Below are 15,061 nucleotides of genomic sequence, written 5' to 3' on the forward strand. Positions count from 1 at the left end.
TAAGAACAACAGGCTGCTGATACAGTACGGCCTCAAAGTAGCTGGTCATCATAACAATGCCACACAAAACTGCCGTGACAAAGACAAAAAGACAGATGAAACAACAGGATAGTCTGGGAAACGCTGCATCACGGCTCAGACGACGAGACTGTTCTCGGTGCTCAAAGGCGACGCAAGAGGCTGAGCTAACCTGGTAGCTAACGTTAGCATAGGTGAGGATTCTCTCTGACCAATCCGTAGTCTTCATTTTTCCATGCCACCTTTGGAACCTCAATGGAAGTGATACCGAAACAAAGCCTAACAGAAAACCAGTAAAGGCAAGCAGAGTCAAGTAGAGTTTAGCTGCTAACATGCAGTGGAAAAGCACCTTCATCTGTAATATTGGCCATAATGGAGAAGACGTTCACAGCCCCCTCTCCTCTGCCCTGGTTTGCAATGGGAGAATTCAAAGGCAATGCCTGAGAAACCAGGAGCCCAGCTAGGTTAGGATAACATTACCGTTTACGTACAGCATGGCAGCTAGAAAAAACATCTGGATGGCTAGAAGAACAAAAGCGTGATAGCTAGCAGTCATTAGGTAATGACAAAGATAACAGTTTAAATACTGTGTTTATGAGCAAATGGGAACTTCTTCCTCCAGGTGGGAATGTCTATTTGAACGTCCCCTATCTTCTCAGGAGATCCAGCGTCTCCGAGTTGCTAATTCAGTATGTCGTTGCGACACAGTGACACCCACCGAACAAACAGCGGGATTTGAGCTTCGTTAACAGACTTCTGAGTTTCAGTTTGTGTTCCTTGGGTGTGACGTCAGTAAACAACAGTGGGATCCTGGAATAACTAAGGTTAAGCTGTTCTGTGCAGGGCTTTTGATCTAACTGCACACTTCCTTGTCAGTTTTTTGGCACCACACTAAAGATGAATTGTCACAGCCATTTACTTTCAAAATGAACAAAGCAGTAACCAAAATCTAATCTCTGTAATTCAAATGCAAACATTTCTGAAGAGCTTTTTATACACACAGCAACCGAAACAGAGCTAGTTTACTGTAAGTCTCCATTTTCCGACCTCAAACCGCTGAAGTTGCATGAACACTTTTAGGAGAGGAAGTAGGGAATTCCGAGTTTGAAATTTATCTTCAAATTACGCCAAGAAAAGAAAAAAGACGTCTAAAATGGAGATATAAAGTTTGATCAGACAGCGATGAGCCTGTTTCGTCTTTAAAGATTCAAAGTTGCAGAGCGAGGTTACAGCCCCACAGGGGTGCGGCTCCTCAGGAGAAGAATTACAGACTAAATGTGAGCTGGAGGGGGTGGGGGGCAGGGTGGGGGGGCATTACCTGCACATTGTCGATTTTGGATTTGGCCAGCAGGAGCTTCTTGTCATAGTCCCTCTGTCTCTGCTCCCTCTCCGCCTCAAGCTCCAAAACGGCCTTCTGGGAGTCCGCCAGCCGCTGCCGCAGATCTGTGATCTAAACACACACAGGTAGAGATGTACTCCATGTGCATGACAGCCATCTAAACGTACTGCTCATGGACAGAGCACGCAACAACAGTTCGCCATCTTTAAATCTACCTGAACTGTCTGTTTCTCTCCATGTAAACGGGACATCTGGAGAACGTCACTGGCCTGTAACTGACTTTCACGGATGCCGAGACACGGATGGGCCGCTCATACAGTCTAGCAACTTTCATATTAAAGAGTATTTGCATGTAAAATAATGGAAAACATGCATGCCGGTGCTGTTTTGCATAGCAGTGAATTTAAGTGGAAAATATCATCACTTCCAAGTCAGATCATATGTAAATATTCATTTACAGTCGAGCACATTTTTGCACACCCATTGGTTTCAGCGTTAAGTCTCTTGCAAGCATGCAATACATTATTATGCAAAGGTCAATCATTTAAAACTACGTATCAGCAGCACAGCAGAATTCATTTACTGATTAATTGTGATCCACCAGCAGCTTTGAGCAGTACGGTCAAAGATTTGTAGCACATTATTATTAAAAAAAAAATTTTCTCCCAAATAAAACTATTTTAGATGCTCATGTTAGCAGTGGCTTATTATTCGAGGATGTCCCTTTATGTTTCAATGACATTGTTAACAACTTGAGTAAAAGATGTTGATTGTCCAAAAAAAAAACAACAAAAAAAAACAAAAAAAACAGGTAAACCAGCCGAATTTGTTTTGTAAGTTTAGTGATAAAAGATGCTAAAATGTTATTTCATGTCTAAATTTTCACAAAGCTGAAGCTGCCTTCTTATTACTGTTTGTTCAAAATCTGAGTTCCACCTTAAACAGAGCAGCGGTTACATGGCACCTGCACATGCACCTATTTAAGATGTTGTGGGTATTTTGAATAAGAAGTCACCTTCAGCTTCGATAAATTTCTCAGGTCATTTGTCTCATGTGTGCATTCCACATACTCGACCATCAGACACTGCTGGAATTGGGAAAACATTAGTCGTTCAGGCTTCAGTACCAGCTGGTCCACAGCTTATTTCGTGCACAAGCTTTAACTGCAGCATCATCCGATGCAGCTGACCGAGTGAGTCAGGTTCTCAGGTGGTGTGAGAGAACAAAGCAGCATGACAATCACTCAGATCATCGAACTGGTATACGTCAGATTCAACAGCCTAGACAGCAGGAGGTGACTGGGGGCAACTGTGGAAGAAAGCACCTGAAGAGGAATTTAAATCTGTATATAAGATGAACTTTACTGCCCTCAACTAGCCATCGGCCCAGAAACTGAAGGATGCTACTGATGTCTGCACTGAATCCATGCAATATTCAGATTGCTTTTTTCAGTAATGCCAACATCTTATTTACAATAAACAACACAATGACAGACGGATACAACGGCAATAACAGGTCAGATGTTTTTGTTCCATCGGCGCACAGCAAGCTCAGTGACGACAGAGGATGTGTGGGGAGAGAGAGAGAGACAGACAGACAGACAGAGAGAGAGAGAGAGAGAGACAGACAGAAAGAGAGAGAGAGAGAGAGAGAGAGAGAGAGAGAGAGACAGAAAGAGAGAGAGAGAGAGAGAGAGAGAGAGAAAGAGAGAGAGAGACAGACAGAGAGAGACAGAGAGAGAGAGAGTGTGAGAGAATGAGAGAGAGTGTTAGGGCTGCAGCAGCAGCAGCAGCAGCAGGAAGCCTCGGTAAGGGGAATTCTGTGGTGTTTGTGACGGAGGGGCACTGTGGTCTGCGAACGCCGCTGTGAAACGCCGCAATCTGCTTTTCCATTCGCCTGCGTTTCCACTGCTACACAAGCACAGGCACGCAGCCCCAGAGCCTTCTGTGAGGCCCTGCGCAAACGATTCGTGCACTGCTGTCACACGTCACCTTGCCCAGCCTCCGCTGACGCAGGCAGGCCACAACCCAGCCGGCGTATTAAGCAACGTTTTGTTTCTTAGTAAAAATGAATCATTATACAAATGTCACCGTAACGAATGAGCAGGGTTGGATCTGACCCACAAAAAAAAGCTTATGAGATTACACAGAAACGTATCGGTTATTTATAGGTCGAATGCTCAGGCCTGCAGCAGTACCTTCTGCTCAAACTGTGCCTTCATGGAGTTCCACTGAATGTCCCACTGTTTGTTCACCTCCAGCACCTGGAAAAATAGACAAGGCTGTCACACACCCGGCGGAGAAAAGCTGCAAGAGAGAACAGACTCCACAAGAGAGAACAGACTCCACAAGAGAGAACAGACTCCACAACACTCCCTTACGTCTCTCCTCTGCTTCTCCAGCAGCCTGATCTTCTTCTCATACACCTCTGGGTCCAGGGTCTTGGATGGGGTTTTCTCTGCTGCTTTACCAGCCTAAGGACACAAGCAAAAATACTTAATGAAATTTTTAATAACAGTTAAAGAAATATTGCTAGTATGCTAGTTTTTCCTTGTCACCGTCACCACCAGGTTTGCTCATGGGAGCTTGGATTTTCTGTAAAGCTGTTTTGTGACAACAACTGCTGTAAAAAGCAATGTATAAATAAACTTTGCGTGCTTGCCTGCCAGTATACACAACAAGTCAAAAACACTGCATGAAGTGAGTGAATTTTTTTTCCATCCAATGTCTCCCAAAGTCCTAGTGCCACTGACTGGCCAGGACTCCCCACAATCACTATTTGGCATCAAGCTGGAAGGGTTTTGAAATAACAATTCTTATAACTTTTGGCTGAAATTTCAGGTTCTAAGTATACGAATGACTGACTGGACTTCTACTACAAGCATTCAGTGTCGCTGGTTTATTTCACTGCAGGCAAAGTCAAGAGTTGGGAAAACTGTACTCTTGATGGAATTTTCTACCACTGCTCTGTTAAAAACAATAGAATACTTGCTTCGCCATTGTCCACATACCACTGACACGTAACTGGCAATTCTGTTATGTCACGTAACAGATGGCTGTGTTAGCCAGCGTCATGCTGAGTGAGGGGGACAGAGGGAGGACCACCTCACCCACCTAGAGTCAATGAGGCCAGTAACACTACTGGACTCCCAACCACACATGGCCGAGGCAACACCGGGAATCGACTTTGCAATCTTCCAACAATGAGGCCGATGCTTAGATCACTGCGCCACTCAAGGGCCACTTGTTCCTTTTGCCAAAACGTTTCATTTTGACCATGTTTTAACTCTATAATTACACCACTATGCCAAAAATATAAAATCCCAATCCTTAGACATTTTCACGATATGAAAGGTTATAATATAACAAAAAGTTTAATAAAATGAACTAGTAGTCCCAGATTTTAAAAAATGGCATTAAAAATACAAAAACAATTATTTACATTACACATAATGTGCTATACTAATATCTAAACAGGACTGATTATGATCCCTTTTAATGAGCTTTAATTTTAACGAATGTACTAATGATGTGGACAATATACTCGTATATCGTACATCATTTTACAGGAGAATTAAAAACATGCTTTACTTTTAATGTAGGTCAATGGAACCAGACTTTTTGTCCAGGTAATTTTGGTCCTTTTGGTCCATTCATCATGAAATTGACACCACCAGCTTACACCAAAAACTGGAGATAAGAGGTTTTGTTCTGACAGCAGTGATATAGAAAACATTCTATTTGCCCACTGCTAGCGATACTCTTACTGTAGCATATAATATGGGGAAAACTTTAACACTGCTTACTTATTATAGCCCTTCACATATAAGCAAACTAAATAAATGATCAGTTATTGGTGCAGAGATTTTGTCAAACTGTCAAACTACTTCCAGGTTTTTGCCTGCAGTGAGCCTAATGAACAGAAACACTGATCAGAGGAAAACAAAACAAAACAAAAAATAAATGTCTGCTTTTCCAGGATAATCAAGTTCTCTGGAATAAGAAGTGTTTTTTGGTGTTACTCTTTAATGAGAAACAAAGCAGTATTGATTTTGTTGGCTGACCACAAACAGATTTTAAAAATGGGGACCACTTATTGTTATTTATACTGTAGATTAGATCCAAAGATTAAAATACTGACGCAGCATAAAGAAAACATCCAAAAAGGAGCACAGTAGCCGCGAGACAGAAACTCCTCATAAAGAAAATGTCACTGTCACTCAAACAGTGCATATTTCACAATGAACTGGTTTCCACTTCAGTTCGAAGACATGCGGATGTCACACAGCAACTATATGCTTTATAACTCAATGCCTGTGTTATTCTCCAGTGGTCATAGTACGAGAGCATGCTGAGGAAGACCCGCAGGCATGGTGGTATTACCAAACTTCTTCAGTAACAGTAAGTCTTACTCATCATGCTTCAAACTTTACCCTAAGTTTTGTCTCGTGTGTAATTTTCCCAGATCTACAATCAACAAAGGTTGTGCCTTTTTTTTCTTTTTAAACAAAAACCCTAAACTTTTTCCCGCAGCCTGAGTTGATGCGAATAAATGCCAAACACAAGTTAAAAATTTCCTAAGGCCGTGCGGGTGATCTTCTAAGGTGATGTCACCTGACTGAGGCAGGATGGTGAGGATGTGAGTGCGTACCTGCTGAGTCATGGCCACCTCCAGCTTGGCTTTCACAGCTTCCTCTTTGGCCGCCTCGTCTTTGAGGTCAGGCGACTCACTCTGGACTGCCTCCGTCCTTCCATTCACCTGCTCCCTTAGCTTCAGATTCTCCTGCCTGTTCATGAGCATAAAGACAGTCAGCGCTGCTTCTAAACTTTAGCCTGTCGTATAGCTAATTAACAGATACCACTTTTTCGTTTCGGATACTGATAGTGAAACCCTGGGTATCAGCTGATACCAAACACTTCTTTATTCTTTAAAAGCAACTGTACTTTCTATCTCGTCAGTGTTAAACACTTGAAGCACTTCGTTTCAGAATAAAGCACTGCACCTATTAATTTAACATCATTTTTAACATAATTTCAACTTTAAAAACCCAGCATTATCACCTAGAGTGCAAAAGTGTATACAACTTAAATATTTACAATTCAGAAGATATAATTCTACTTATACTTAGCTGGCTTAGTTATACACTGCTCTAATGTTTAGGTTCAGGTACATGTAGCTGCTGTTTAGGGATGGGCGTTTTAGTCAAATCTGGTATTTGAGATGTTTAAGGCATTATTCAAAATGCATCACCCACAGTAGAAGAAGCTATGTGGCAAGATGTGGCGTGAATCGTACACGTCGATAAGTTTCGATCTCAGGTCTTTAAGGTAAACAGAACAACTCGAATTGTCTGCATTTCACTTTATACGTTTAAGCTGGAAAAACTGTGACTTTGTAAGCTTGTAAAGAGTCAGTTAGCTGACATCAAACCTAAAGAAATGATGCTGGAAGTTCCATTAAATATATATAAGTAGAGTGTAAAATGGTTTTTTTTTTAAACCACTTTTCTAAAATGCCTCCTATGTGCTATAGCTGCACTTTGTATGCTCTGCTACAGCCACAGAAGCATCTTGCTATGCTTTCTTCTTTAAGTACATAAGAAACTCTGACCATAGCACAAGACACAGGCTCCTGAATTTCCTCAAGTGGAGCTAAAATATCTCAAAATTCTTATGAAAACATACAATACTACAGAGACAAGCTCACCTGAACACTGAAAAACCTAACTGCTACTGTAAACCTCCATAAAATGATCCCTGCAATCATTATTGTGTCACTTGCTTTACTTGGCTTTATGTCATGCTACATTAATGCTGCGTGCAGGCAATTCTGACATATTTCTGGCTAGATTTGTTACAAAATTGGATTGGACCAAACTGGATAGCCAGTCCATTACCTTCTACCGGGTATCGCCACTGCTACAGCGATCTTTTGATTAATTAATAAAAACAACACTGATCCGATACCCGGTACCAGACTAGATAGCCATTCCATAACTTTGAACTGGATATCAGATCAGTGTCGTCTCTATTAATTAACCCAAAATCACAGCAGCAGTGGTGATCCACAAAATAAGTTGGACGGCCTTTAGGTAGCATCTTCTTACTCTGTACTCTCAAATATTTTAATTGGTGTAGAATACCTCCCTCATCACACTGTCCAAGTACCTTTAGTGGTACCTTTATTATGTAAATGGCTCAGACTGGAGAAACAAAGTCTGTATTCTATGAACTGACCACAGAAAGTCTAATGAACAGACATTCTGCCACTTTCACTGCAATTTAGTCTTTTAGGGTTATTCTCTCAACAAAAAGGGTTCTACACAGTACCAAACCAAAGGAGAACCTGTAGAGAAGAGTCATTCAAAGATGCAGCATTCAGTGGTTAGAGTTGCCACATTTTCTTTACTAAAGAAGCCCATTTTTAAGAGCGAAGGGACCTCAGCCCATCACAGTCGGGTGATTTCTCCACTCAAACGCACCTAAAAAAGCCAGAAATTAACAGACAATTTGAATTTGAATTTGAATTTTCTGAATAGGGAAATCACCAGACTGTGCTGGACTAAGGCCCTCCACGACCGGAAACGAATACCCCTGAGCTAACAGATACACACAGAGTAAGACTGAGACTCAACTTCTAAGAAAAAACAGGACTTCCAGGATTGATACACTCATTCCGCGCAGGGCACAACAGGAACATGGTAGTAGCTGGAAAGACCCTATAGTTCCACTGCTTTAGAGGGAAAGACATAGCCCCATCTCCAAAGGAGAGAAGTACTACATGCTTACAACTTCACGTGCAGGGGAAACCCTGAGGTCACATTCTGGTTATGCTCTGCTTACGATGCATTCCACTAGAAACCCTCCTATTTCATACTGTAACAGTCACACTTGGAAGTTATTGACAACAAAACAAATGCATGCTGTAATTTTATACAAATCATTTCTGACTCGTAACTCACTGAAACGGAGAAATTCTGTGGAAAGTGCAGATTGTAAACGTTGAGTTTACAGCACTTTTGTGTTTAGAAATAGAAGAGGAGACATTTTATTATGACTCAAATTTGAAGAAGTTACAGTTAATTAAAGGAAGTTCCATTCTTTGTATTTTTGCCATAATTTTTTCCAGTTTTTGACATTAAACCAGACTAAAAAAATCTATAAAAAAAAAAAAAATCTCACTTAATACAGAATGTAAATTGAATGCAAACATGATTCTCTATTTGGATAAAAAGACAGCAGGGACTGTAAAAGTATATTTCTTTACTGCGGTAAAGAAAACGTGACCGTCCCTCATAAGGCGGAATTCAAGACTTACCTCAGCTGTTCCAAGTCACGATTTCGATACTGAAGGTCCTCCTCCATTTTTTTCCGAAGTTCGTTGTTTTCTTGTCTTAGCTGTTCACAAAGTGTCTGAAAAAATGGCAAAGCAAACCTGTGACCCACTGCACATCAGACAATTTTACAATACATCTATAACAGTCCAATCAACCAAAGCTTATTACGCGGCCCTGTGGCACGACAGCACTGTCCGGTTTAGCACAGTCTTAGTTCTGCAATGTCATTCCTTTCTTCAGTTTAGTTGTACGGTGACAAAGCACATTAATAACCATTCCAATAAATACGCCTGCCTGGCAAAATCTCTAGGCTCCTTTAATTGGCTGTCTGGTACAGTATGAGGCATGTGTGTAATTTCCCAAAATTCCCAGAGAGCTCAAACCGAAAGGGTCTACCCAGGATGTTGATGTTAGTGTTACGCCAAAAGACATACTTGATAACAAGAGCACCGTGCTGCACGGGCGTGTCTATTAACAGGCTTTGTTCTTCTATTAGCAAGAGTTGTTACAGGACTGCTATTACTGAGGGAAGCTCAAGCTAAATAAAGAGATTTATTGCACAACGATTCTCAGACTGTAAAGCTACACACACTGCAGATTCATACTGGATTAAAATCACTCCACAATTATTACCGTCAGACTGTAAAACTACACACTGCAGATTCATACTGGATTAAAATCACTCCACAATTATTACCGTCAGACTGTAAAACTACACACACTGTAGATTCATACTGGATTAATATCACTCCACAATTATTACCGTCACACTGTAAAACTACACACTGCAGATTCATACTGGATTAAAATCACTCCACAATTATTACAGTCAGACTGTAAAACTACACACACTGTAGATTCATACTGGATTAAAATCACTCCACAATTATTACCGTCAGACTGTAAAACTACACACTGCAGATTCATACTGGATTAAAATCACTCCACAATTATTACTGTCAGACTGTAAAACTACACACACTGCAGATTCATACTGGATTAAAATCACTCCACAATTATTACAGTCAGACTGTAAAACTACACACGCTGCAGATTCATACTGGATTAAAATCACTCCACAATTATTACAGTCAGACTGTAAAACTACACACTGCAGATTCATACTGGATTAAAATCACTCCACAATTATTACAGTCACACTGTAAAACTACACACACTGCAGATTCATACTGGATTAAAATCACTCCACAATTATTACAGTCAGACTGTAAAACTACACACACTGCAGATTCATACTGGATTAATATCACTCCACAATTATTACCGTCAGACTGTAAAACTACACACACTGCAGATTCATACTGGATTAAAATCACTCCACAATTATTACAGTCAGACTGTAAAACTACACACTGCAGATTCATACTGGATTAAAATCACTCCACAATTATTACAGTCAGACTGTAAAACTACACACTGCAGATTCATACTGGATTAAAATCACTCCACAATTATTACAGTCAGACTGTAAAACTACACACACTGCAGATTCATACTGGATTAAAATCACTCCACAATTATTACAGTCAGACTGTAAAACTACACACACTGTAGATTCATACTGGATTAATATCACTCCACAATTATTACCGTCAGACTGTAAAACTACACACACTGCAGATTCATACTGGATTAAAATCACTCCACAATTATTACAGTCAGACTGTAAAACTACACACACTGCAGATTCATACTGGATTAAAATCACTCCACAATTATTACAGTCAGACTGTAAAACTACACACTGCAGATTCATACTGGATTAAAATCACTCCACAATTATTACAGTCAGACTGTAAAACTACACACACTGCAGATTCAGACTGGATTAAAATCACTCCACAATTATTACAGTCAGACTGTAAAACTACACACACTGCAGATTCATACTGGATTAAAATCACTCCACAATTATTACAGTCAGACCGTAAAACTACACGCTGCAGATTCATACTGGATTAAAATCACTCCACAATGACTACAGTCAGACTGTAAAACTACACACTGCAGATTCATACTGGATTAAAATCACTCCACAATTATTACAGTCAGACTGTAAAACTACACACACTGCAGATTCATACTGGATTAAAATCACTCCACAATTATTACCATCAGACTGTAAAACTACACACACTGTAGATTCATACTGGATTAAAATCACTCCACAATTATTACAGTCAGACTGTAAAACTACACACACTGCAGATTCATACTGGATTAAAATCACTCCACAATTATTACAGTCAGACTGTAAAACTACACACACTGCAGATTCATACTGGATTAATATCACTCCACAATTATTACCATCAGACTGTAAAACTACACACGCTGCAGATTCATACTGGATTAAAATCACTCCACAATTATTCCCGTCAGACTGTAAAACTACACACTGCAGATTCATACTGGATTAAAATCACTCCACAATTATTACAGTCAGACTGTAAAACTACACACGCTGCAGATTCATACTGGATTAAAATCACTCCACAATTATTACAGTCAGACTGTAAAACTACACACTGCAGATTCATACTGGATTAAAATCACTCCACAATTATTACAGTCAGACTGTAAAACTACACACTGCAGATTCATACTGGATTAATATCACTCCACAATTATTACAGTCAGACTGTGACACTACACACACTGCAGATTCATACTGGATTAATATCACTCCACAATTATTACAGTCAGACTGTAAAACTACACACACTGCAGATTCATACTGGATTAATATCACTCCACAATTATTACAGTCAGACTGTAAAACTACACACACTGCAGATTCATACTGGATTAAAATCACTCCACAATTATTACAGTCAGACTGTAAAACTACACACAGATGTCCTTAGTGATCACTTCATCACAGTAAGAGCTGAACAGTTATCTGACGAGATTAGCCACCATACACTCTATAGGTCTTGTACACAATCAACATTAAATAAATCCCAACAGATGATGTAAAATATATCTCAGATTTTATGACTGATTTCTAGATTTTTTCCACAGCTACAGAAAAACTGAACCAGCATGGATCAAATTCAGGTTATGAATGAGAAAGTATGAAAATTTCCATCATGACACACAAAAAAAAAAACTAAAGTCATCCCATCTGTAATCAGGGCAGAACTGGTGTAAAGCAAGCCAGCATTACCTGCAGCAGTGAAGTTCTCTGCTCGTTCTTCTGCACTTTGGAGGACAGGTGGTGGAACTCCACAGCCATGCGGCCCAGGTGTGCCAGGAGCTGGTTGGGGTTGGACTCCTCCGCAAACACGCTGAAGGAACTCTCCAGACGCTGCAGCTGACTAGCCAGCTCCGTATTTTCCTGCGGCAAGGGCAAGACTGCAGCCTACATGTCAACACAAAGATCAACATTGCAAAATACTCAGACCTGATTCTCCATCAGCTGATTATAAAACAAGTTCTTTCACATACGTCATCATTTCATCTTTCACTGAGATCTGACGGGATTAAAATGTCAAATAATTCCAACTGAATATCACAAATATGCACCAAGAACAACAGAAGTCAGTACTTCTGTGCTATTGTGGTTAACAGATTTCATGTTTCTTTCAATTAAACCACTGCCTGTAATGAAACCTTCTAACTGTAATCTCTTAAATCTTAAGAATGGTTACGGTCATTTTGTCATGCTATTAAAATGTCATTTCTAATTACATAATAATTTCAATGATTGCAATCAAAATAATACATTTCTCCTCATGTACTTAGACACACAAGTGCCTTATTGTTTGAGAATCAACACTTTTGACAGAACGTCCTCACTTCTAAGTTTTTATTTTATTCTTTTGTTATTTTCTGTTTTTATTCTTATTTATTTTTTACTCATGAGTTATGTTCTCTCACTGCTTTATATTGTGGAGAGGTTTAAACTGCATTTATGTTACATAAAGTTATTGTTACTCTTCCTCGTATTATTATTATTATTATTATTATTATTATAATAAGTAATACTACACAACTACAAATTGTATTTCTCACTGCCGATAACTTCTCTTCTATCTCTTCTCCAATATCTCTACTTCATGGAGAGAGGAACTGAAATTTAGCAGCGTATCCCTGATCATTTTACCTGGAACTGTAACTCAAATATTCTCAATGAAAAGAAAGAAAAAAAAACAGAAAATCGTGAAGAAATTGAGCGCCCACAAAACAGGCAACACGTTTTCCCTCTTAAATGTGTCCAAAAGAGAAATTCCTACGATTGCAAGTGTCTTCCTGCTTCGAGTAAATCCTGGAGTTTCCACCCTGAGTCACAGCTGACTCGGCCCCCATGCAAACCCACTGAGTCACTACAGCAGCTGAGAAGTAGCACATAGGGAAAAGCGCAGGGACAGCTAGAGAGCCACAGCGATGAGAAGCTCACGTGCCTTCTCCTCATTAAAGAGCACAAAACATCCCTTTTTAAAAGCTTGAACTGCCCAGACTTTCCACACGTCCCCAAAAATCTCACCGTTTGAGTTTCTGTGATGGTCTTGTCCTCCATGTTCACCAGTTCGAAATGCGAAGAGGGCTCCTTCAACACGAGAAAATGCACAGGATTACAACACCGCTCTGTCGGGGTCATGCATATCTGCTCGGAAAAGGATGTTTTGATGTCCTGACATAGCAACACTGACAAGCAGCTCAGATGAGAGAACCCACACTTACATAACAAAGTGTTATAGCAGTGCAAGTGATGGATATGATAATGGTTTGTGGATTTATACATTGCGTACTTACAGTGGCTTCTGGCTGAACCGTTTTTCCACTCAAACAATCACGGGGGTCAGCTCTGGCAGACGTGGGGTGACTGAGAAGCTTCCCATGACCTAAGGGATCAGAACAGCCATTGTAAACCATCATACAACCAGCTGCCCCTCCAACACACTGCCATGCCACTTCGAAATGTTACACGGCAAACCAGACAATGAAGTGATTTCTAATGGGCCGTCGTGAAACTTTCTACCGTCGACAGGAAGCAAAATATTCTGTCAGAGGGTTAAACTTTTGCTGTTGGACGCAGTGGTGGAACAAATCGCAGCGGTGATTTCTTGCGGAAGCAAGGGCACTGAATGCTAGCAGTTGAAGCCCAGACTTAGTGGTCCATGTACAAAATAAACAAATAAATCATAAAAATGAAAATGTTTAATGAAAACGCAATAGCAGAAACAATAGTGCGCGTTCAAAACACTGTCGACTCGCCCAAAGGCAGCAATGCCACTTTCACCAAGGCAACACTGACACTGTTGTAAACCACCACTGGCTTTGTGCCGTCGCAAATTTGGCAGCAGTTCTAATAACCTAACAAATGAAAACAGCAGCGTATTAAAAATAATACAGGGCACAATTTCAGCCACTCTTATTTTTGCCATATCTAAAAATGTATTAGATCTAGAATTTCTTTGTAAACCGTTACACTTCTAATAGAAAAACAGACAGAGATAAAAAGAGGGACATATCAAGACAGATAGGTAGGTAGATACAGAGATAGAGAGATAGATTAATAGAGACAGGTACACAGAGAGAGAGAGACAGATAGTTACACAGATACATAGATAGACAGACAGACAGACAGGCGGATTCCATTAGTCACATTATGCACCCCTTTCAAATTCCCTACAATTGTCTAGTTTTAAAGCCTTTAATTACTGCCTTATATAAGACTTACCTTGCGTGTCCGTCTGAACAGGCGCTCCCATACAAACATTGGAGGCAAAGCTGGAGGTGGAGGACTTCAGGGCTTCGTTATCCCGGACCAGTTCCTCTACGCGCTTCCGAAGTTTAGACGCCTCCGTCTGAGACTCCTCCAGCAGGTCTCCTGTCAGCCAAAACCCAAAACACGCACTGACATTGGCTGTATGGCAACTACCGGGGCAAATATCATCTCCTGAGTTTCTCTTAGGTCACATGTCTGCAGTTACCATGACGCTGAGCCACGATTGATTCCTATCCGTGAGTCAAGGCGCTACGCCAAAAAAGGCCAATCAGGAAAAGCTGCATTCTGACCCCACAATAAAACCAGTCTAATCACATCTTTCCGAAGCTGATGTAGGCAACCAGATGAGATCATTCCAAACACAAAAGCAAAAGCTTGGTCTTTTAAAAGATTCTTGTACAACTGGTTTGTTGTGATGACTCTTAAATGCAACCATATGCTTCAGGCTCAGAGGCCACAAAGAAATACATGTACTTCAGCTTATTACACGAACATTGGAGTGTCGTCGACCTATTTTTTATCTGCTGCGTCCATAGAATGAGACTGTTTACCATGGAGAATAATTTGCCTGCCCTGAAAAACAGTACCTGTCCATTGGCTTCTATCATAATCA

At 40.4% G+C, this 15,061-nt stretch overlaps 1 protein-coding gene across 3 annotated transcripts in view; it reads right to left on the reverse strand.

The window, feature by feature from the left end:
* Window positions 1–15,061, reverse strand: part of tnip1 (TNFAIP3 interacting protein 1) — a 34,570-nt gene that overhangs the window by 17,279 nt on the left and 2,230 nt on the right. For all 3 annotated transcript variants that reach the window (XM_017688055.2, XM_017688054.2, XM_017688053.2), the window contains 9 exons: window positions 14,401–14,550; window positions 13,473–13,561; window positions 13,204–13,266; window positions 11,884–12,078; window positions 8,675–8,769; window positions 6,008–6,143; window positions 3,738–3,830; window positions 3,555–3,620; window positions 1,337–1,468 (listed from right to left, as the gene is read on the reverse strand). In XM_017688055.2, coding sequence (XP_017543544.1) covers window positions 1,337–1,468; window positions 3,555–3,620; window positions 3,738–3,830; window positions 6,008–6,143; window positions 8,675–8,769; window positions 11,884–12,078; window positions 13,204–13,266; window positions 13,473–13,561; window positions 14,401–14,550 — 1,019 coding nt within the window. The remainder of the gene's footprint in view (window positions 1–1,336; window positions 1,469–3,554; window positions 3,621–3,737; window positions 3,831–6,007; window positions 6,144–8,674; window positions 8,770–11,883; window positions 12,079–13,203; window positions 13,267–13,472; window positions 13,562–14,400; window positions 14,551–15,061) is intronic.

Source organism: Pygocentrus nattereri, chromosome 11, assembly GCF_015220715.1.
Source record: "Pygocentrus nattereri isolate fPygNat1 chromosome 11, fPygNat1.pri, whole genome shotgun sequence".
NCBI classification, from domain to species: Eukaryota; Metazoa; Chordata; class Actinopteri; order Characiformes; family Serrasalmidae; genus Pygocentrus; species Pygocentrus nattereri.